Source organism: Felis catus, chromosome B4, assembly GCF_018350175.1.
Source record: "Felis catus isolate Fca126 chromosome B4, F.catus_Fca126_mat1.0, whole genome shotgun sequence".
Classification (NCBI taxonomy): Eukaryota; Metazoa; Chordata; class Mammalia; order Carnivora; family Felidae; genus Felis; species Felis catus.
The window spans coordinates 133,702,918-133,727,813 of record NC_058374.1 but is presented as its reverse complement, the minus strand read 5'-3'; the positions used below and the strand labels follow the sequence as shown (position 1 = coordinate 133,727,813).

The following is a 24,896-nucleotide window of genomic DNA, read 5'->3' as shown; positions in this document are numbered from 1 at the left end:
TTCACTGTCAGAACTACCTTCCAAAAGGAAACAAAGCCCTTCCCTACCCTTTTTCTCCCCTCTCCTCTTCTCTCTTCTTTTTTTCTTCTCTCCTCCCCCAGCTGCCTCCTGGTCCCCCCTGTCCCAGAACAACATTGGATGTTTTGACATAAGGCCCTTTCATTTTGCAAAGTAAAGCATGTCCTTGGAAGTGTGGTACCAGATTACTAGCCGTGTCTACGGTCCTAGAGAAAAGCTATGTTTTTGTGTTATAGTTTTACAAAGCACTTTTCACATACATTGTGGAACTTTTTTTTTTTTTTTTAAGTTCAAAGGGCAAGGATTGTTTTTACAAATTGTATTGTAGTGGGAAAATGGAGGCTAAAAGAAGTTAAGTGACTGGATTAGGTAGCAGCAGAGCCAGGATTGTGTCTTGTGATTCTTTCTCTGATGTTCTTGGTCAGTTCTATAAGTGTATTGCATCCACTTGGAACTTATGAAATATTCGTATAACCAACCCCATATGTCTTGCTCGCCCCTTTCCCCAGAAATTATAGTTAGGTTGACAGTAAGCTCTTTCTGGTTAAGGGTAGGGCTAATTATAGAATACACTGGGTCTTAAAAATGCTGTTGTTTGTATTAAAAGCACAAAAGCCAGAAACACAGTTTGGTGCAGTGTACATTGTGCTGACCCATTTAGGCCGGTTTCCCAAGTTGAAGGAAGAAAATGAACCATGAAAGGGTCTAAAAAAAAAAAACTCAGCATCTGGAAAGCTTGAGGAAATCCTACGTACAACTCAGGAGAGGGAAACAATTCCAGGGATGCTCTCTAGGGTCTGAGAACCAGAAACCAGGAAAGGCCAGGGAAAAGAGCAAGGGAGCGCAGACACCTCTCTTTCTTCTTGCATCTCTCTGGCCTCTATCAGGAAGGACTTGTGAGAAATTACAATAAATAGGGACCCGGACGAGTACTACTTTTTGGGAATGACACCAAGAAATTACATGAGGGACACCTGCATGGCTCAGTCAGTTAAGCATCTGACTCTTGATTTCAGCCAAGGTCATGATCTCATGTTCGTGGATTCAAGCCCCACATCAGGCTCTGTGCTGACCCAGCAAAGCCTGCTCAGGATTCTCTCTCTCTCCCTCCCTCTCCCTGTCTCCCTGTCTCCCTGTCTCTCCCCCTCCCTCCCTCTCTCTCTGCCCCTCCCTGGCGCATGCTGTCTCTCTCAAAAGAAGTAAATAAAAACTTAAAAAAAAATTTTTTTTTTAATTACTTGAAACTTTAGTACAGACTGATCATGAGGATAAAATATTTTTAAGACCCCATTTGTGGCTTCACTATTCTTACCCCATGTAGAAAAGATCTTGTTTCTCTGTGACTTCCAGTGTTGGGTACTATCACCTTTGCATTCCTGTAGCATCTAAAAAATAGAGAACTACTTGGATTTTATTATTTTTAAATTTTTTTTAAGGTTTATTTATTTTTGAGAGAGAGAGAGACAGAGTGTGAGCGGGGAAGGGCAGAGAGAGAGAGGGAGACACAGAATCTGAAGCAGGCTCCAGGCTCTGAACTGTCAGCAGGGCTCGAACCCACGAACTGTGAGATATAACCTGAGCTGAAGTCGGAGCTTAACCAACTGAGCCACCCAGGTGCCCTGGACTTTTATTATTTTTAAGGAACCAGTATTTCTTTTTATTATTTATGCATACATGTATATCACCCATAAGACCAGATGACTGGATTTGTCAGGGACCCTTAGAGGGGCATGTGTGTTAGCTAAGTTGCATTTTTCTATGACCTTTTAAGTAGAAGTCTGCATTACAGACATCAGGTCTGTCTTTCTTTTCTTTCTTTCTTTCTTCCTTTCTTTTCTTTCTTTCTTTCTTTCTTTCTTTCTTTCTTTCTTTCTTTCTTTCTTTCTTTCTTTTTAATTTTTTTAATGTTTATTTATTTTTGAGAGAGAGAGACAGAGCACAAGCAGGGGAGGGGCAGAGAGAGAAGAAAATACAGAATCTGTGCTGTCAGCACAGAGCCCGATGCAGGGCTCGAACCCATGAACCATGAGATCGTGACCTGAGCCGAAGTTGGACGTTTAACTCACTGAGCCGCCCAGGCTCCCCAGACATTTTGAGCTTCTCTTTCCCATTAGGTGTAAGAATTCCACGAGAATGAGAACCACGTCTTTTTCATACTTGTAGTACCCAGTAGTCTAGTAGCCAACTGTGGCTTTGAGAGGGCAAAAGATCTTGAATGGATGAATTGAATAATGGGAAGAATCTAACTGCTTAGTTAGGATGTGGTGTCTTGAGTATTTCTTTGAAAGTACTCTTCACTCTTGTAACCCAGGAAAGTGTAAACACCACTGAAGGCAGTGACTTTGTTCATTGCTCTATTTCCAGCAGCAAGCAAAATATCTGGCATATATTAGTAGAACCTCATATCTCTTGCATGAATGCCTGAGAAGAGTTTTGACAAGAAACTAGGGAAGAACTAAAGGAGGCGTGGATATGAGGCGAACTGGTGTGCTTACCAACTAGTGTGTGAAGCAAATAAACACAAAGTGAATAAATGACACTGCGTGTCCATAACTTTTTTTTTTAAGTTTATGTATTTATTTGGGGGGGGGGGGCAGGGGCAGAGAGAGGTGGGGAGGAAAAGAATCCCAAGCAGACTTCTCACTGGCAGTGTGGGGCTTGATCTCGCGACTGTGAAATCATGACCTGAACTGAAATCACGAGTCAGATACAACCAGCTGAGCCACTCAGGTGCCCCAATTTATTTATTTTAATACAGTTTACCCCAAGATCTCTCTGTGTTTTAAGGAGTTTTAGTATCTTAAATAATTGACTATATATACAGTAGTAAAGAGGATATGTGAAAAGGTGGTTATTACAGAGCATATAGAGGAGAAACTATGAATTCCAGGGTCTGACCTCTCTCATATCCTTCATTCTTTTCTTGTAAAACCTTAATCACAACTTGTACTTTTGATATGTGATTTGCTGTGTGTTTCCCCACTGGACTGAAAACTTTATATAGGAGCAGAGACCACAGGTGTATCCAGCACTTAACATGGGGCCTGACACATAGTAGTTACTTAGTAAATATTTGTTTGGCGGATGAATGAGAAATGAACAGAGATCTGTGTCTCTATCCCGACTTCCAGTCTGCATTTTGGTGGTGATGCTATAAAGTGACCTAGGCAGCAGAACATGAGGAGTACCCTCTTCTGGGACATCCTTCACCTGTTTTTAATCATATAGTCTAAGGATGGAAGTAGTGAATATTCAGAGAATAGGCTTTGGTTCTAAGTGATAGGTGATGTGGTTTACAATTTGGGTATCACTAAATGATTTTTTAAGGCATGGGAGATAAACAGGTACAAAATACACCAATAAAATCGGTGTAATTCACTGCTGCAAAGATGAGTATTCTAATTATTAGCATTGCTAAGCTCCCCCTAAGGCTAAAACCCACCCTGTTCCTTCTCTGATCATCCCAGTGAAACAGATTCTCCAGTTTGAAGTTAGAGGTGGTGATGTCTGTTGTTGAATTAAGTTGTATTTGCTTATTTATTCTGGGACTGGTACCTAAAGGTTATGGAGGGGAAAACAGTGGACCAGTTACTAGGAGATCCGGCTTTGGAAATGTCCCTGCAGTCAGAATCTTCCTTGAAGAGGTCTTACTGAACAAAGGATGATGCCAAAGGAGGATTTTGGTTTTTTTGTGGTTATTCCCATACTAACCCCCTTCCTGTTCTTTTCTGCTTCCCTCATAAATACTTTATCCTCTACTCCAGAAGCCTTTGTGGAATCACTAATGGGTAAATATGAATAAGGGGGAGGACAACCTTCCAAGATGCACATTTCCCTCCCCAGTGAAATCCAGGACCACTGACCAGTGGAAGCCACAGTGCTGGGCTTGAGGACGCATCACTTACTTTTTGCTGTTTCTTTCTAGTCCTGACTCATGTATTTGTTTGAGGTGTCCGTTCCTGGGACATTACCCCTTGAATGCCATCAACCCACTTCCATGGCCTTACAGGGCAGAAATATATGACGTTTACTCCTTTGCTTTGATTTCCCAGGAAACCAATTATACAAATAGCGATCGATCACCTTTGTTTGAAACAGGTAGAAAACTTGATTAATTCTGATTAATTCCTGATTAATTTTAGAGACACATGATATATTAAATTTGTGGAATTCAATAACAGTGAAAGGATAAAGACGCATGCATGTACACATATAGGTATTTTTGTTTAGTTTTTATCGACTTGAAGAGTGGAGAAGAAATCTAAATGCTGGTGTATAGTGAATAGAGAGATTTTGTCAAATTCCTACTCTTTTGAATCTACTTGGTCTAGCACTGCCTATGAATATGATCATTTGAACTTGTGTCAGATACTCCTTGGTGATGGCGGGTGTGCATTAAATGTACTAGCACATATGGCTCTTAGGCTGTTTACTATAAGTGAGTTACTAAATGATTTCTTCTCAAATGAATAATCCCTAGAGTCTGGACACATAATAGGCATTTTATTTAGAGTGCTTAGAATTGAGAGGAATTAAGTTGGACTAAGGGGAAATTCATATAGATAACCTATTACTTTGTAGTTGAAAGTTTTAGAAGAAGGATGTGTATATATACACAACCAAACAGATCAATTCTAAAACAAAATCAAGTAGAGACTAACAACTATAGTTTGGAGTTTATTGCTTAGGTCTTTTTTTTTTTTTTTTTTTAATCCTCCCTATAAACATTGTTCAAATTGGCAGGGGAGGGTTGTGCAACGTATAAAACAGTACCTATCTATAGTCAGGTTGTACCAATACTCCAGACACTACTGATACAGGGTGAATTCTGTTATTTGAATGGGGAACTTGGTCAGATTTCAGATAAGCATGGAGTTTAGAGTTCACTGCTGAGAGGGGACAGGATGGAATTTTCAGATAACTGGACTTTAATTTCATTTAGTTTTACAGATGGAAAGATATATTAGATAAACTTTCCTCTTTGAGCTAGTAAATTGGCCTTTACTGTGTTCTCCATAGAAAACTTGAGTCATAGACTTTTTGCTCTCATGAGGCAACAAGTTTTTCAGTCAAGAAGTTTGCATAATATCCCTTATGGCCCTATATATAGATGGGTTATTTAGGAGGGCTGCTGATTGATATTTCAGACTTATTTTTGGATGATGGCCAGAGTTTTCATTAGTTACTGTTCCTTTGAAGTGTTTAGACTTACTAAATTGTAAGTAAGTTTCTTAAATTTCTAAATTTCTCTATTTTCACAAATCAAATCAATTTGTTGTATTTAATCATTTTCTGGGGTGCCTGTGTGTCACAGTTGGTTGAACATCTTGATCTTGGCTCAGGTCATGATCTCACAGTTTGTGAGTATCGAGTCCCACATTGGGTTGTGTGCTAATGATGTGGAGCCTGCTTGGGATTCTGTCTCTCCTTCTCTCTGCCCTTCCCCGCTTGTACTCTCGCTCGCGCGCGCTCTCTCTCTCTCTCTCTCTCAAATAAACTTAAAATTTTTTTAAATCATTTTCTAATAGCTCATCTTACACTGGGCTTTAGAAACACTGTATATAAAAGTTGACAGATATTTTCCCTTTTTTCCTCTTACTTTCTTTCCTCTAAAGAGATGTATAGTATTAAATGCCCATACTCTAGAATCACAAAGACCTGTACTGAATTCTCATGCCAGCACTTTGGAGCTGTGTGACCCAAGGCAAAATTTTGAAGGTCTGATCCTTAGTTTCCTTATCTGTAAAATGGAGATAATAAGTGTACCATCTTCATGGGACTTTTTTTTTTAATTAAATTAAAAGCATGTCACTCACCTAACAGGGTCTGACACATAGCAATGCTCGATGACTCCTAGCTATTAACTATTTGCATTTTATTTTTATAATTAATGTTGCTGCTAATCTATGGTTCTAATTTATCTGAAATCAAATTCTTAGATTAATTTAAATTTATTTTACTGAAGTATAACCCAAACTCCTTTGACCTTGGCCTGAACCATCCATTTTCCTCAGTCCCTTTGTCTGTCTCACCAGAGAACCCATCCAGGTGCTCATATTCTATGCCTCTTGTTTCTGCAGCTTCTGGAAGACTCTGGAGAAGCAGAAAAATAAGAAACCCAAGTTCTAGAGTCAGAATGTTTGGGTTCAAATTCTGTTGCACTTCTTATTAGTGGAATAATCTTAGGTACATTACTTCACGCTGGGCCTTATTTTTCTACCTCTAAAATGGGATTAGTAATGCCCATGTTTCTCCGTAGTGGGGTGTTAGATTAAATGAGTTAAAACATTAGAGGACATGGAACGTTGTTTGGCACAGAGCACACTTTCTATAAATGCCACTAGTGTGGCTGTTGTTTTATCCATTTATTTTGCAAGGCTTTAGGTGTTAATTTATAAAAAAAAATAATAGTTATAACCTCCTGATTAGATCTCTCAGACTATATGTATTACCATTTTGAGATATAGTTGAATTCAAGAAACAATTATTAAATGCTTACTGTGTATTAAGTACTATGGAGGGCATATAGTAATAAGATATTTTCTCTGCCCTCCAGGAGTTTATACACTGGTAGGAGAGATAACTACATTCAGGGGGTAACTATTCCACAGAGTAAACTATTACTATACTTTCTGTAACAGATAAAAGGTAGTTGCCAGGAGGTCTAGAGTAATTCTGCATGCTGGGGAGTCAGGAAGGTCAGATGGAAAGGGTAGGTATTTCCAGGTGAAGTGAATAAACAGGCCAGTACGTGAGACTTGAGGAAGAGTCATTAGACAGCCTTGAATTGGGGTGCTTACAGTGGGAGAGCCCAGGAGTGCTCAGTGCAACATAGCAAAACTGTGGCACCAGTAACTTGGTAAGAGGAGGAGTGTGAGGGAGGTGGAGGAGTTGAAGTTGGCTCAAAAATTTTAATACTAGTTCAGGAGTCAGGGAGTGGGGGGCTTTGCAGATAGTGCTTCCATTTAGAGAAGTGAGGATGGAAAGTGGGTTAGGTTTTTGGGAGAAAGACCCGTTCTACTTTGGACCTGCTGAATTTGAGATGTAGTCAGGAGCCTAGTTAGAGTTCTGCCATTCTTGGAGGCATTCTTAAAAACTGCTCTATGAATAGAAAAGGCAGGTACCTAAGGTAACATGATGCCTAATAGATGCAGGTCTCCCTCACGTGTGACTTGCAGAGACCTTACAGTTGCAGACTTCTCATGTAAGGGGAGTCTCCCTGGCTCAGGATCCTCCTAGCCCTCCTCCTCTGAACATTTATTTTCACACTTAGCCTTTGAATGCAGGCTGTGCCGTGGTCATTCTGCGTGGTGTGCAGTGAGAATGCCCTTTAGGTTTCATTAGCATTTGAAATAGAGATCACTGACTTTTAACTTCATAAAAATGCCTATGGAGTTGTTTCATTAGGTGATTAGAGTAGAAATAGAAGAAATACTCGTCGCCCTCTCCTAGCCCACGTGCGCTTTGACTCATGTAGCTTGGTGGTTTCACCTCAACAGAAAAAAAAGCTCTAAATGAAAGTAAGAGGAAGAAAAGAGTTATATTAATGGTAAAATGTTTTCTGGTCGAGAGAAATGCGTTGCTCAGTTAAAAGTACATGTAATTTTTAGATGTAAAAGAAAAGATTTTACAAATAACCAATACTTCCTGATCTGTGTGAATACCGTGTCTTTGCTGCACTCATGGTGGTAAACACATGCTACCAGGAAGACAGTGTAGACCATCTAGAAAGCCTTTCCTGCTGGGTGTTGGTCCTCATTATATTTCCTTTGAGTTAAGAACTTGTGTTTTTTTAGTCTTAGGAGGAGGATACAGTGTTGTAGGAGGTTTTTGAGCAAGAGGCAAGACTTTGGTACTTTGTGGATTGTTATCGCCCTGCAAGACCCTTCGCAACTTCCTCTCGCCGCCCACAGCAGAATACGGAAACCCTGCTGTATCAGGCCACTTCTGCAATTATAGACAGTCCTGGTTAAAGGGACCCTTCTTTCACACTACACCCTTCTGTGCGGGAGACCTTCTCTGCATTTGACAATGTGTCTTTTGTGGTGGAATGCCCAGCTGAACCTCCATGTCTCCTCTCTCTTTGCCGCCCTGCAGTGCTGCAGTTGAAGCTCCAGCAGCGCCGGACTCGAGAAGAACTGGTGAGCCAAGGGATCATGCCGCGTAAGTGCCTCTCTCTCTTTCTCTCAGCGTCTGATAGAGTTTTGCGTTTTCAACATGGCTCGCATGCCTAGTGTGCTGTGGGAAGGATCTAACAAAACGAGGGCGACAGATTTCATTTGTCACCTTCTTTCTTGTGCTTTTCCAAGTTCCGGGGCTTTCAGTCACTAATAGTTAACTGCCCTTATTGACCAGGTTCAGTGAAACAAACAGCGTTAGGTTTACTGGTGCCGTTGAACCATCCTTAGCTTTTGAGTTGCACCTTTCAGGGCTTTCTACTCCCTATTACACTTCCCTTTTAGGAGGAGCAAATCTTGAGCTGGGGTATTGTGAAGAAGAACCTACCTCTTACATGTGTTTTGCCTTAGGTGTTTAGGTTCTTGGGAAGGGAAAACCCTTTTCTACCTGCTATTTTATTTTGAATCAACTGTGGTTTTCTTTAGAGTGAGATTCTCAGATACCCTATGGCTGGCATGGGTGTGATTGTGCTTGTGGGGTTCTTGCAGAGCTGGGTTTACTGGGTGCACAACTCACTACATCACTTGGGGAGAAATGAAACCGACTTTGGAATCTGTGAGAAGTAAGAAAATTTGCTTTTTATACCAACAGCATTATAAAGTGGAAACTGGCACCAGCAAGATTTTGCTCTTTTTGACATCTCTTTTTAAGTCATCAGTGGAGAACTTAAGCTTTCCCTTCTTTCTTTTCTCTTGTGTGTTATTGCTACTTGGACACACCCTAATGAAGTTAAAAAAAAAAAAAAAAAAAAAAGGAAAAAGTCCTATAACAGAGTCCGTAAGTCTCTAGCTTCATAGAGAGAGAACTGATGTTTTTTTTTTTTTTTTTAAATTTTTTTTCAACGTTTATTTATTTTTGGGACAGAGAGAGACAGAGCATGAACGGGGGAGGGGCAGAGAGAGAGAGGGAGACACAGAATCGGAAACAGGCTCCAGGCTCCGAGCCATCAGCCCAGAGCCCGACACGGGGCTCGAACTCACGGACCGCGCGAGATCGTGACCTGGCTGAAGTCGGACGCTTAACCGACTGCGCCACCCAGGCGCCCCGAGAGAACTGATGTTTTTCACCTTAATGCAGCATTGACCTGCTGCCACTGTAGTTTCCTAATTCTCATTCACTTACTCACTCAGAATATTTGGGAACCTATAGTGCCCATTGATGGAGCAATATAAATCCAGCTCCTGCTCTCAGGAGCTTTATGTTTAAAAGGAGAATAGTGATAGTACACAAGGAGACAAATAAGATAATTTCAGAACATGGAAATTACGTAATTTCCAAGTTTGTTACGATGTAAGCTAACTGGCTGGTGTGGAATAATAGGAATGAGAGGGGGTTACTTTGGATAAAGATGGTCAGGAAAGGCCTCCCTGAGGAGGAAATATGTGAGCTGAGGTCTGAAGGATGAGATGGAGTCAGCCATGCAGAAGCAGGCAGAGGGCCAGGGGAAAGGGAGAACAAGCATAAGAGCCTGGTGCAGGTAAGAGCCAGTTTAAAATGTTTGAAAACATCAAGGAAGCCAGCGTGGCTGGGGCCTGGTGAGTGAAGGGAGAGCAGGCCAAGTTAAGATTGGCAGGGTGGGGGGGCTAAAATGAGAGCCTGTCAACTAACTGCACGGAAGAGGTGGGTTTTATTTTAGGTACAGTGTGAAGCCCTTGAAGCCTTTTTTTTTTTCCCCCAACGTTTTTTATTTATTTTTGGGACAGAGAGAGACAGAGCATGAACAGGGGAGGGGCAGAGAGAGAGGGAGACACAGAATCGGAAACAGGCTCCAGGCTCTGAGCCGTCAGCCCAGAGCCCGACGCGGGGCTGGAACTCACGGACCGCGAGATCGTGACCTGGCTGAAGTCGGACGCTTAACCGACTGCGCCACCCAGGCGCCCCGCCCTTGAAGCCTTTTAAGCGAGTTAGGATGGGATTTGATTCAGGGCATGGTAATGGCAGGTCCATTTCTAAGAGCTAGAACCTTATAGCAGCTGTAAGGAATCTGAGGTCTGTTTCTGTCCTAAGCATCAGCCAGGAACTTAAGTCTCACATTCAGCTTCGGGTTTACTGCAATTAACTACCAAACCATTTACCCACATTATGCTGCAATCTTCTCTGGCTTTCCAGTGAAGGACATCCCCCCCCCCCCGCCCCCCCTTAAAGAGTCAAGAGCAGACGGCTTGTGCAGTGGATCAATAATGTGATCAGGTAGGGCAGTGATGTGCTTTACAAAACACTCCAGATCTGCCTCTCTAGAAACCTTTGTAGAGGGACAGGTCACTCAGAGTCTCATCTCCTTGTCCCTTTCACCAAGGACATCATGTGTTTAATGTCTTCTCTGTGCCCAGGGTAGTCTTAGAGAGATTAAAGAAATTTGAGGCAAATTAGTTACCTGCCCTCAAGACATTTAACAGTTTATTTGGGTGGCTAAAATCCACCGATGCACAAAATAAAGAGCAATTCAGCATCCTGTGGGGTGCTGACTAATTACAGTACAAGTTCTGAGAGCATAATGCTACTTCTCAGGATCTGTAAGATGTTCAGTGTCTAAAAGCCTTGCATTCTCCCACTTGTCTTTCACTTGGTACCAGGGGCTACTATAGATCAATATGATTTATTGGGTACAGTCCTCCTGTTTAGCATTTCTTGTAGTATTCTCTGTTGTTAAGACAAATGATGCTTCACTTACTGCAGTTGCTTATAGATTTCCCTCCAACTGCACTGTGAGCTCCTTGAGAAAGTAACTTATTTATATTCCTGTCTCTAGTGCCTGGCACTGAATGAATGAATCAAGACATTCGGTTGTAAAGTGTGATATGTGTGTGTGTGAATGACAGACACACAGAAGCAGATACTACTCTGTTGCAAACTCGTTGGAATTCTGGGCATGGAATTTGGAATGACACTTCTATCAGGAGCGCAGGTTCTAAAATGTTTTGAATATCTAATTGTATACTCTGTGTTGTTCTCTGTATCTGTGAAGTGAGAATAATTGTGCTTCTTGTAGGATTAGAAGTGATCTGCCTCTGTGAGAATACAGCATCTTCCTCCTACCAAGCACCACCTTTGGCTATGGACACAGTCTTGGTTTTCAGCTTTTCTAGTGAAGGAAGTAGGTAGCAAACTCTTAGATTATGGGAGCTCTAGAATGTTGATGCCTGGGAATAGTTTCAGGTGTGAAATTCCCTGTTCACCTACATACCTGGTGATACACAGATAGGTCCTGAGTTCACAAAGCTGAGGGTTTTTGTTTGTTTTTTGTTTTTTTTTGTTTTTCGTTTTTTGTTTTTTGCCAGCTGTGCACCCTCTGAGTGAATCTTCTTCCTTACCATAGTCCTGTGCTCTCTACCCTTACTCTTGTTGTAACCTCCCACACCCTGTGCCTCCCTGACCTCCCCACTACTGCCATCTTCTACCAGCCCCACTTCTCACCCTCCAGTCCACATCTTTGAAAGAAAACCTGAGCAGTGCTGGAGACAGCTTGTAAGTGACCAGCAAGTTGTTGTTGATGGTTGGAGATTTGGAGACCTGAACAAGTAATCTGGTTGGAAGGACGTATTTCTTTCCCATCTTGCTAGGCTGAGGAGTTTCTGTAAAGCGTGTTTATATGTAAGTTTGCTGTACAACTTAGGAAGTAGGTAGGGCCTCAAACTGGGGAAGGGAGTGGTGTAGTCATGGCTGCATTTTGCCTCATCATTTCTGTGTTTATATCTTTTATCAAGTTCTTCTCATTCCAATCTTATTTATAGCTCTGGGAAGAAAAGCCCACCCACCTCATCTCCCAGAATACTCCTACACAGTTGCCACGTAGGACTGGCTTTCAGTTCTGACAGCGTATCTGTAGGACACCATGTCTTCAATGGCTCCCTTTGCACTCAGGGTGGTTGAGGTTCCGCATATCATTCTAAGTTGGAGTATGACCTTTCATAAAGTGTAGGGAATTAAAGAATCTCCCAGTCCCACTGCTGCTTGATGTGCTCCGTTCATGGCATCTAAACTATGGGGTTTGGAAGTTGGTTTCTGATGTGTGTTTTAAACAGGATCACTTCCCAGCATCTGTCATTCTCATCATGTAAATACGTGTCTCACATTTAACACTACATAAGCCCTACCAAATACAGAGTGCCAGATAACAAAGGATTACATAATCCAGGCCCTGAGCTTTCTTTAATAATGTCTGAAGCGCCACATATCTTGAGGGAAAGGAGAGATGGCACAGATAGGAAACTGACGTTCAAGTCCAAAGAGTAAGCCCAGCAATGCTGCTGTACCCAGAATGAAGACTCCTAGAAGAGACGGGTCTTGTGTGCTACACTTTGTTCTCAGACAGAACTTCCCCCACAGCCTTCCTTTCTCTTTGACATTTAAAGGTGTACAAGGGCATAAGGTTTAGGTGAAAATTAAGAAAAATGTTCTGGCAGTGAGAGCTGCTGCAGAGGAATAACCTTTTAAAGGAAAACGCGAACATTCTCCTGATCCCAGACAAATGAGAAAAAAGTTTCCTGTAATCTGTCTGAATATGAAAGAAGAACTTTGTCTGCTTCTTCCTTCTTAGCCTTTTGTTAGTCTATTGTGAATCCTTGAGAAAAGCATAGAGTAGCATGTTTCTAATGCTGTAATTAACCCTCAGTTCATTATTTTCCCATGTGCATGTAGTAGAAAAACCTTGGTACCTTGGCAAGCATGTGAAGAAATCAGTTTTTGTCCTGTAGATTCTCTAAGAACCTTGCTCCATTGCTTGAGTGAGCTTGTTTTTTCACTTTATTGTTATTATTTTTTAAGTTTATTCATTTATTTGAAAGAGTGAGCATGAGCAGGGGAGGGTTAGAGAGAGGGGGAAAGAGAGAATCCCAAGTGGACTCCACGCTGTCAGGGCAGAGCCTGGTGCAGGGCTTGAACCCACGAACTGTGAGATCATGACCTGAGCCGAAGGTGGAGGTTTAACCAACTGAGCCACCCAGGCGCCCCAATTTTTCACTTTAAATGGCATTTCTGTGCAGCCAGCCGGTGCCATTGGTGACACTTAACCACTGAATGGTTAGGAGAATCCAGAGAGTGCGAAGGCAACACAGTGCAGAGAGGGCAGCCACTTGGTATCAATCCAGAAGCCTCTCAAACTACCTAGCCCCTGAAGGGTGCTCAAACATGTGGCTAAGTGAAAAAGTGAGCAAATTGGTCTGTTTTGACTGGATCATACAAACAGGCCCTGTGTATCTCACATTGAAACTGGAAAGAACGGCTTTATGTAATGAGGTCCCACCACTCTGTACTTTTAATAAACTTTGCCATATCTTGACTCCCTAACCTTTAGTTCTGCAGCTTAATCCCTTTGTCATGGTTCAGCTGTCATTGTTAGCCAAGTGATACATACACATAGAGACAGTGTGGCCCTGTTGTAGCACTCATAGCTTATCTGTCATTTTAACTGGGCCCCAGTGTTAGCTGGAAATCTCCTGTTCATCTGATTATAGCAATCTCTGCACCAAGAAGACATTTTTTTAAAATTTATTTTTAAGTTTATTTTGAGAGAGAGCGAGAGCATGAGTGGGATAGGAGGAGAGAGAGGGGGGGAGAGAGAATTCCAAGCAGGCTTTGCGCTGTCCTCGCAGGGCCCAACTCGGGGCTCCCAACTCACAAACTGTTGAGATCATGACCTCAGCCAAGATCAAGAGTCAGACACTTAACTGACTGAGCCACCCAGGCACCCCAAGAAATTTCTTTTAAATTCTAACAAGAGGTTTTTTAATGGCTTGCAGTATCAGGATTGATTACTATGATCCCTTTGTCTTGGAAGCTGAATTTCTTCTTAATAATATTTTTATTTGTAACTTGGGAATCGTTACTAATAATATTCTTTACCAGATGTACAAACTGAGTTTCCAGATTCTTTTTCTTTAGTACAAATGGGTCAAATCCATTTTGGTAAAGCTCTTTTAAAACTGATTTTTGTTTTTGTAAACCCTGAGAGAATAAACCAACCTCCTGAAGCCTCAGAGTTTCTTGTAATGAGAAAGAGGCTGTAATTTAACTCTGTCATCTAGTAACTTGGTGATGGCATGGGATCTTTTCCCCAAGTTACTAGAATTCAAAAGAACTAGCCGCTAGACCAGCCCTGTCCAATAGCACTGTCAACAGTGATAGAAATATTATGTAACGCTAGCCACTATCCACGTGGGATGTTGAGCACTCAAAATGTGGCCAGCTTGAGTGAAAAGCTAAATTTTTAAAAAATGTTTATTTATTTATTTTGAGAGAGGGAGAGAGAGAAAGAGTGTGTGTGTGTGTGTTGTATGCCTATGTGTGTGTGTGTGCACGCACACATGGAGGAGGAGCAGAGCGAGAGGGGGAGAGAGAATCCCAAGCAGTCTCTGTGCTGTGAGCACAGAGCCCAATGCAGGGCTCGATCTCATGAACCATGAGATCATGACCTGAGCTAAAATCAAGAATCGGACGCTTAACCGACTTTGCCACTCAGGTGCCCCAAGAGCTGAATTTTTAACTTTAATTTAAATTTAAATAGTCACATATGGATGGTGGCTATTGTATTAGTGGAGTTTTACACCTTACTCTCCCACTTAGGAACAAGGTGACTTTGGGCAACTCAGTTAACTTTTCTGAACTCAACTTCTACTTTTATAAAAAGGGGATAGTAACTCTTCTTACCTATCCACAGAGTTAGTTTGGAAGTAAATGAGGCGATATATTGTTCATGCTTTTGAAGTATAGGCACTGTTATTCTCAAGAATGAGAGGAGCATTAGCTTGGCTCTATCATCTCGTGAATCTGAAAGCAGTATACACACACACACACACACACACACACACACACACACACACACACACATCTTATTAATTTCTCTCAAAACCAATGTTTGGGAACAGGAACTATTTTTCAATAAATAACCTCTTATTTGCATTTTCGTCTTTACAACAGTTGCTGAAAATTATTGAGTCAGAGAACCACTAGCCAACATGGTACTCTGTTAAGACTGTTTCCATTTTGGTTGTATAGTAACAAGACTATCGTTTTATTAGCTTGCTGTCTCCATGGCAGTGGGTGTTTCTTTTTTACTCTCTCTTAAAACAAATAAATAAGTGGGTGGAAATAGTGTTTTTTAAAATCTCTGGGCAACTTGCCAAGAGACAGAAATGTTCACCAGTGGGGACACAGAGGTGATTTCAGGAGAGATGAGGGTCTGGTTTGAGTCTGGATTGCCCTTTTCTTTTTAAAACTTAGGTCTAAGTTGACAAAATTATAGGCTTCCTGGAAATGTCATTTGTCTTGCTTTTTAAGTGAAGTGTTACAGTGTTCAAGGCTTCTGTCTCAGTGGGTACTTTGTAGATTCTGAGTCTAGGTGGGAGCAGAGGTGAGTGCAGATCTGCACCTCGGCTTCTGTCATTTCCCATTTGCTCCAGTCCACTTGGGAGTGACTAGAAGCTCTGTGGCAGTCTGAACTGCTGTCCCTATGCAGCAGTCCCTAAGCTCTGTGGCAGTCTGAACTGCTGTCCCTTGGCCAGAGAAATTTGGCCAAGATGCAGCCCATGTCCCTCTCCAGTAAGAACCCAGAAAAGGCATTCCCCAAGCCCCAATTTTTGCCCACTGCCTCTGGTCTAGTCTATGCCCTCAGGCTCATGCTTCCTTTCTTTTTCTTTTTCTTTTTTTTTAATTTTTAATTTTTTTTTTTAATTTTTTTTTTCAATGTTTATTTATTTTTGGGACAGAGAGAGACAGAGCATGAACAGGGGAGGGGCAGAGAGAGAGGGAGACACAGAATCGGAAGCAGGCTCCAGGCTCTGAGCCATCAGCCCAGAGCCCGACGCGGGGCTGGAACTCATGGACCGCGAGATCGTGACCTGGCTGAAGTCGGACGCTTAACCGACTGCGCCACCCAGGTGCCCCAATTTTTTTTTTTTAAACAGAGAGAGAGCTCAAGCAGGAGAGAGGGGCAGAAGGAGAGGGAGAGAAAGAGAATCTTAAGCTTGACTTGGGGCTCAGTCCCATGACCCTAGGGTCATGGCCTGGCCAAAATCAACATTCGGATATTCATTTGACTAAGCCACCCAGGCGCCCTCATGCTTCTTTTAGATACTGACTCTCACAAATATTCTTGCAACTCATTTGGCTCTTTTGTTTACTTTGTTCATTTTTTTTTTAATTTCATTTATTTATTTTGAGAGAGAGAGAAAGCATGAGCAGGGCAGGGGCAGAGAGAGGGAAAGAGAATCCCGAGCAGACTCCACCCTGTCACCACAGAGCCTGACGTGGGGCTCAAATTCATGAACGGTGAGATCATAACCTGAGCAGAAATCAAGAGTCAGGCGATTAATGGACTGAGCCACCCAGGTGCCCTCCATTTGGCTCTTTAGATATATAAATATCTTTGTTTGAAAGAGCTAGTTGCCTTTTCTTTTTTTTCTTTAATTAAAAAAATGTTTATTAATTTACTCTTTTGGGGGGGGGGGGGCGGGGGCAGCAGGGCAAGGAGTGATCAGAGAGCAAGGGAGAAAGAGAATCCCAAGCAGGCTTCACACTCAGCACAGAGCTGGACACTGGGTTCAGTCCTGTGAACCACGAGATGACCACCTGAGCCAAAGTCAGAGTTGGATTCTTAACTGACTGAATCACCCAGTGCCCCTAGTTGCCTTTTTCTTTTAAAAATTGAGATATAGTTGACATATAACATTATATTAGTGTCAGGAGTACAATATAGCCTTTTTTTTTTCTTTTTTTTTTTTTTTTAAGATGCAGCGAACACTGCCTGATTGAGATGATGTTTCTTCAGCTTGGAAGTGTGACCCTTTCACTGTAGTTGAATGTCAAGTTTACATGGCATTTGAGAAATACCAGTGTAAACATGTGTCCTAGGATTGGTGCTAATATGATCCCTAAACCTAAAGCTGAGAGAAAATTGTGTGAGACACATGGCCTCAGCAGTTTTGTCTCAGGAGACCAGCTGAGTGTATCACTCCTGGGTGTTAAATGTTGCATTTCTGATAGATGTCAGCGACCTCATCTCTCTTCCTGCTATTGTAGGATTTCTTCTCTCAGTGGTTAGTGACTAGCCTCAAACCTCCTCCTTGGCCAGTTGGTAACAGATCCTAAAATAGGACTCTAGAGTGAGTTGTATGTTTATGTTCTGAGCATATTCATTGTTGAATTCAAAGAAGAATTTTAATAGGAAGCTCTGTTGAACAGGCCATCAAAAGTAGCCTTCTTGATATGGGTTCTTGATACAATTTAATATCTAAAAAGTACAGTAGAAAAAAAAAAAGGTGGGGGTTGGTGTCTGGGTGGCTCAGTTGGTTAAGCATCCACACTTGATTTCAGCTCAGGTCAAGATCTCACAGTTCGTGAGTTCAAGCCCCACATCAGGCTCTGCACTGACAGCTCAGAGTGTGCTTGGGATTCTTTTTCCCTCTCTCGGTGCCCCTCCCATGCATGCTTTCTCTCTGTGTCTCAAAATAAATAAAAACTTAAACAAAAGAAATTACAGTGGATATTCAGTTTTATTTAATAATTCTTGAAGTGTCTGAGATAGCCAAGGCCAACTTCTTTTCAAGGTAATAAATGGAGTAAAGGAGTTTATAAAAGTCACTTGTTGAAGGTACTCACAGAATTTACCTGTACAATTACAAATGTAAAGAATCACACTCAGGGTGCCTGGGTGGCTCAGTTGGTTAGGCGTCTGACCTCAGCTCAGGTCATGATCTTGCAGTTCATGGGTAAAAACCCCACATCAGGCTCTGTGCTGACAGCTCAGAGCCTGGAGCCTGCTTCGGACTCTGTGTCTCCCTCTCTGTCTGCCCCTCTCCTGCTTGCTCTCTGTCTCTCTCTCAAAAATGAATAAACATTAAAATTAAAAAAAAAAAAAAGAATCACACACTCAAGGGGGCTGTGATAGTGTCTGACAATGTGGCGACTTAACATTTTCAGCCCAGTGGGATGCTAGCTGCAGAAAGGGCACAGGTGATTTGGAGCTTTTTCCTACGCAGGTGACTTAAGCATATTGATTACGGGGCTTCAGTAAGAAATAGTAGCTTTTGGGTGTGTGTGTGCTTCAGCAGGGAGCATGCAGCAGTGTGGTCACTGGTCCAGAGCACTGGACTGGACTGCGATGTGAGAGCCACATATAAATATGGCTGGCAGGTATGTCAAAGGGAAGCTCAGAAGGCCAAGTTCACAATATTTGGCCCCTCATATTCTAACCTTTAGGAATTCAGTGTACCTGTTGATAATTCATCATGTAAAAGATTGCATCCTGACCTTTTCTTCCCAGTCTTAGGTCTCTTTCGCTGTCAGTGGGTCAAGGTTGCGAGACTGAAACAGCTTGCACTCCTGGGAAGGAAAAAGATTCAGCATTCGGAGTCTCTACTTTTACATTTATTCTTGGTTGTTGGCTTTCCTGCTGGTTTGGGTGGGGATGACAACTCAGATGCCAAAACAGTGGTGGTGGCGAGCCTGATACCAAAACAGGATGTACATGAAGCACGTTTTCTGTTAGTTTGGATTCTTGCTTGCACCAGAATGTGTGATCCCTTCCGCATACCCCACCACCCCAGCTCTTTCTTTGACTCACATGGACTTGGACTTAGTTCTGGTTTTCATTGTCATGGCCAGTCCCTGGAACTGTCAACACAACTCTTTAGTTAATGGTCTTTGTTGCAAGAATTGGAGGCATTTTGATTGGACAGCTAAAAACAGTTAAGACAGAAAATGAAGTCAGGCCCAGTTAGCTCTCAGCGTTTGATTCCACATGCTTGCTGTTTGCTGCAGGAAGATGGCACAGAAAAAAAGTGAAAACGGTACCAATGCCTCAAATTTAACAGCTTCTAGCAGCTGGCAGAGCACTTTCTCTTTAATGCTAACAGCCGTCAGTGTGGAGGTTTGTATAATTGCCACCTCCTCGATGAGGCTCTTGAGGCTGGCTCAGGGGTCATGTGACTTGCCCACAGTCACACCACCACCGAAGGACAGAGGCAGCGCCAGTCTGGTCTCCTGGCTCCAAAGCCCATGCTAATTCCTGAAGGTCACAGTCTGATGGTTCTCAGTGACGTAGGAGTTTTATGAGATAGCCTGTCATACTTTCCTCTGCAGCTTCAGTATTGAAAATGGAAAACAGCATCAGATCAGGACCCATAGTTGAGGAAGTAAGGTAAGGTGAAAGTTGGTAGTGGGGGTGAGAGTAACCCCGTCATTTTTGAGCCCCTTCCCCCCCCCCCCCCCCCCCAGTGAAATTGCTTCCAAATTGCTGCTCCTGTCTGCTGGCTGTGGGGCTTAAAGGCCATGGACATCTTTCCACTTCCATCAGCATAACCCTTAGTTAAATCAGAGCCTCCTGATTTCTCTTGTGCCATTGATACTCCTTAGAAAATCTTACGTGTCCCTTCACCACACAGTTGCCCAGACAAGTTCCCAGGATTCAGCACACAGTTACCCCTGTAATCCTCATAGATTCTCGAAAGCTGGTGTAGTGTGCCCCAGGTTAAGAGCCCCTGTTCTGCCTGGATACAGAATCGTCTCCCTAAAGGTGGTGATGTCACACTTGTGACACAGCTGACCTCTGTGCTTCTGTCACTCAAGTGTGTAAATGACCCTCCCCCTTTCCTGTCCTGAGTCCAGCGATCCTCTGGGCTCCTCGCCTGCTATGTTCTAAGACCCAGAACTGCTTTTCTATAGCTGCCTTTTATTGAGTGTGATTGCCAGGCTGTAGGTACAAACAGTGGGGTGTGGAGTCCATCCCAGCTAGGCCCTCACCAGGGTGGGAGGAGAATGATCCTTTGACTCAGAAATGCACACTTTGCAACTCAAAGCAATGATCCTCAAAGGGACTCAGGAGATGAAGCTCTTTACTCACTTGTGGGCACCTACCTAGCCAGCAGAGTTGAAAATTTGAATGAAGCTGTTGAGAAAAGTTATCAAGTGCTTACTAGGTGTACTTTGTGGTCACTTAGCCCCTGACGGTGGAGAGTGAGCAAACAAAAATCCTTACTTTCTCATCTGCCGTGTGCTGCCTTTTCTCTGCCTTTAGGACTTAGAGAAATCTTGGTTTTTGAATGTTAGCAGCAACAGAATCCTTGAGGAGCTTAATAATAGAGTAAAATTCTTGAAGCCCGGAGTCTGCATTCTAGAGAGAGTCTTGCTCTCCAAAGAAGTTCTGATGCAAATGACTCTTGAACCTCACTCAGAGGCGTGCTGGGCTGAGGGCTGCTGGCCTCTTTGCCCTTTTCATGTCTAGTGGTGGAGCAGGGTCTTGTTATTCTCCCCTCTCAGGAGTTGTGAGGCGAAAGACAGCCTGTCTTCATGCTTCAAGAGTTGATGCCAACTTTCTAAGACCATTGAGGCTGCTGGTTTATGAAATGGTTGTGTGTAGAAGCTTAAGAACCCCGTTTTCCAGTGCCGGGGAAAGCCTGCCTCGCCTGCCTCTCTGATGGCGGTGTCAGTGGTCCATGTGGCCAACTTAATTGCCTGGAGCTGTGTGCAGACCTCCATGCAAGGGCCAACGGATGAGGCAGAAGACGCCTTCAACTTTGGAAGGAGTTTGGTTATGCAGTGACTCCCTGTTCTGCCACATTGGCCCCTTGGAGAGAGGGTTGGAGGGAAAAGGACTGGGAGAATGTGTGTCCCCTTGACATCTTTTGAGGTTGTATCTGTCCCATTGCCAACATTAGAGAAAGGAGAAGGGAGCATCTCTTTCTAGAGGAGCAGCCAGGAAAAGAAAGCAAAATGCAAAAGATCAGATTAAAATCAGAGGAGTTTTTGTTTGTGATTTGTGTGTGTGTGTGTGTGTGTGTGTGTGTGTGTGCACGTGTGTGCATGTGGTAACTATCACATTTTGGGGGGAAAAGAGATAACTTGACAGAGTTATCTTCCACACCCCCACCCCCTCCTCTTACCTCTGTTGTGCTGAAATATGTACAAATAAAAAGATCTGAATTTTGGAATCAGGAGAAGCAAAGTTTAGTCTCCCATTCCGTCGTTGATCAGGATGTGATGTCAGGCAAGTCAGTTTTCCAGTATGAAATGGGAAAAATAATAGGTTCCAAGAAGCTCGAGGAAGGTAATTCCCAACACACTATACAAACATCGGGGAAAACAAGGAAACCATTTGTAGCAAATCTATTTATGTTACTTTTGGGAACCTTTTTGTCAGTCTCTAGATTGACAGGCACGATCCTACTTTGTTTCTTCTCTCCATGTCATTTCCTCTAGTACCACTCGCAAACTGAGTAAAGCCGAGAGTCCTACAAGGCCCCTGTGGCTACCCCCTCACCGCCTCTCCTCACACTCTGTGTCCCTTCTGCTCTGCCACCCTGGCCTCCTTGACGCCCTCTGTCGTTCGGCAGCTTCCCACCCAGGGCCTTGACTTTTGCTGTTCTCTCACCAGGAAGGCTCTTCCTCAGATGGCTGCAGGGCTCACTCCCTTCCTCAGGCAGGTCTCCGTTCAAATGGCACGCCAGAAAGTCTTTCCTGGCCTTCCGTATGGTGAAACGTTCCTGCCCTCACCACTCTATCACTCAACCCCTGCTTTATACTTCATAGTGTGTCTCACCTCCTGTGGTATCATATGTTCATTTGTTTCGTGTGTCATCGCTCACTAGAATGTAAGCTGTAGGAGAACACGGATATCCCAGCACGAAAACAGAATCTGACACATGGGCTCTCAGTAAATATTTATTGGGAGAATGAGTGAGTAGTTTACTGTTAGCACATCTCAACCTCTTAGGAGACGTAAACCTCTGGACCCCACTTCCTCACCTCTTACTTCACCTGTTGCAGTTAGTGTAGTCCGCTAACCCTCTGGCATAGCTCTGAGACCAGCGGCCACTTCCTAAGTATAAGCAATCCTCTGGAAACTTCGCAAGCCTTATTTTGTCTCTCTTCTTCCACCTACTCTCTTTCTTGAAGCTTCCTCCTGACATCAGCTTTGCCTCGCCCTCTCCTGCCTCTGAGAGCCTCCTCGGGGTCCTTTTCTGGGCTCTCTTCATCACTAGTGATGAATTTAATCACTTAAATTCTGGGATTCTCTTAAGATTCAGCCTGGAAAATATTTTCTCCTGTCTCTGCATATCATATCACGTTATCCTTAGATGACATCACACACACACACACACACACACACACACACACACACACACACACACAAATGCACGTGTGCATACATGCACAAATTTGCACATCTCCTGATAGGGTGTCTCGCGATCAGCTCATATTCAGCACGCCCAAAACTGAACGCAGTTTCTCCCACCCTGTCCCAAGTTACTCCTCCCATATCCCCGTCTGGGAGTGTTAGTGTCACAGCCGTTCACCCAGTCATTCCATTTTATTCTTCTAAATGGCCTCTCAATCACTACACAGTCTCGTAAAAATGAGTTCTTACTCGTTTGCCATTCCAGCTGATTTGAGACAGGGGTCATCAGTAGATGCTAAAACCATGAGGGAAGTGGTGGTTAGGGAACAGGATTTTCACATGGGCTCAAGATATTACCCCACAGGTTGCATATTAATTACAAAGGAGGAATGCTACTTTTAAGATGGAGACATCTGTTACCTTTCAAACTTTGAGCACCTTCAGTTGCTGGGCAACGTGGCCTTACATGTCTCCTGATATTAAGAAGTATACATCACCTGTATAGTTTCCTTGCCAAAAGTATTTAACATAAATCTAATCATGAGGAAACAAACTCAGAATATAGGACATTCTTTTGGCAAGACGACTGGCTTAGATACTTAGGTCAGTGTCATGAAAAACGAAAAAGGCAAGAGTATTGTTCTAGATTGTGACTGAAGGGACAGCAGCCAAATGTAGTGCATGACTCCCAATTAAATCTTGGATTGAGGGGGGAAATCTAAACAGCTATAAAAGACATTTTGGGGGGGGCAACTGAGCAAATTCAAATACGGACTGTAAATTATATTGAATCAGTGTTAATTTTCTTAGGTGTGATAAAGGTATTTTTGTTATGTAGGAGAATGTCTTTATTCTCAGGAAATTCCCAAGAATTTGGGGCTGAAATGTCTTGATTGATATCTGCAACTTTCAAGTGATTCTGTAAACAAAAATTGTGTGTGTCTGTACCCATGCATGTGAGAGAGAGAGAACAAATATGGCTGAAAGATAACTGGTGGATCTAGGCCAGAGTTATAGGGCTGTTCATTATTTGTTCTTTCAGTGTTTTGGTAGGTTTGATAAATTCAGAAGTAAAAGGGGACACGGGGAAGGGGAGCATGTGAATGTAGACATGGGGGAGTTGAAATGAATATGTGCCAATTACCAGCCGCATTTCTGCTTATTTTATTTTTTAATATAAAACATTAAGTTAGAAATACCACCCCTCCCACTCCCCTCCATGCAGGTCTGATTATGTGGCTTCCTTGGCTAAAGTGGTGACTACATCTGGATCTCTGGATACAATTCTTTGTTTGTTTGTTTTTGAGATGGGGGGTGGGGGGGGAAGGGGGAGAATCCCAGGCAGGCTCCTTGCTGTCATTGGAGAGCCCAATGTGGGGCTTGATCTCACAAACTGAGATCATGACCTGAGCCAAAATCAAGAGTCAGATGCTTAACTGACTGAGCCACCCAGGCATACAATTCTTAATAGCACAGGAAAAATATCATGCCCTTTCTCTCTGGCCTCCATGGTTTCTGATGAGAAATTTATTGTCATTCATATTGTTTTCCCTCTGGCTGCTTTCAAGTTTTTTCTTTCATTTTCAAAAGTGTAATTGTGTCATATCCTGGCATGAATTTATTTGGGTTTGAGATTTGCTAAGACTTTGAATCTGTAGAATTATGTCTCTTGACAAATTTGGGAAGTTTTCAGCCTTTCCTTCCCTCCCCTCCCCTCCATTCCCCTTCCCTCCTTCAAGAGAGAGAGTGCATACACCCAAGAGGCTGAGAGGGAGAGGGGAAATCTTAACTGGCTCCACGTCTAGCGTGGAGCCCACTGCAGGGCTCAATCTCACAATCATGAAATCATGACCTGAGCTAAAATCAAGTCAGATGCTTAACCAACTGAGCCACCCAGGCACCCCACAGCCATTTATTTCTTTAAGTTCTTTTTCAACCCACCGTTTTTCTTCTTCATCCAGGCCTTAGATGACAGAATGTTAGATTTTTTTATGGGTAGGGTTGACCTTGTTATCACTGGGCCATGGTGAAAGTCCTGACTTTTCACCAGCCCTCTCCTGACATCAGCAGGGATGCAGAGGGGTGTCTTATTTCTGTGAGGTAGGGGTGTAAGTCCAGGTTCCCTGTTTTGTCTCCACTTATTTCTTGTGTGTTGGGGGGAGGATATTTGTTACTGGTTGGTGGGAGTGAAAGACCCAGCTTTCTACTTGGCCTTCTTTGACGCCTCTGGGCAGGGGTATTGGGGAGCTTTATTATAATAAAACCCAAACCTTTTCAAGGATGGGAGTCTAGACTCCCCACTTGACTTTTCTGGTCAGGGGTGAAGCCACTGTTTTTTTGTGGTATCAGTCTGGATTAGAACGATTATTGTCTAAAAGTTTTCTAATTAAAAAAAAATTTTTTTTTTTTACATTTATTTTTGAGAGAGAGAGACAGAGCACAAGTGGGGGAGGGGCAGAGAGAGACAGAGACACAGAATACGAAGCAGGCTCCAAGTTCCGAGCCGTCAGCATAGAGCCCGATGTGGGGCTTGAATTCACAAACCGCGAGATCATGACCTGAGCTGAAGTCAGATGCCCAACTGACTGAG

At 43.0% G+C, this 24,896-nt stretch overlaps 1 protein-coding gene across 9 annotated transcripts in view; it reads left to right on the top strand.

The window, feature by feature from the left end:
* MRTFA (myocardin related transcription factor A) overlaps window positions 1-24,896 on the top strand; it is a 214,796-nt gene that overhangs the window by 163,780 nt on the left and 26,120 nt on the right. For 8 of the 9 annotated variants that reach the window (XM_045062419.1, XM_045062418.1, XM_045062420.1 and 5 more), the window contains one exon: window positions 8,116-8,181. The exons of the other annotated variant lie outside the window; for it this stretch is intronic. In XM_045062419.1, the coding sequence (XP_044918354.1) occupies window positions 8,116-8,181 (66 nt within the window). The remainder of the gene's footprint in view (window positions 1-8,115; window positions 8,182-24,896) is intronic. 9 annotated transcript variants of the gene reach the window in all.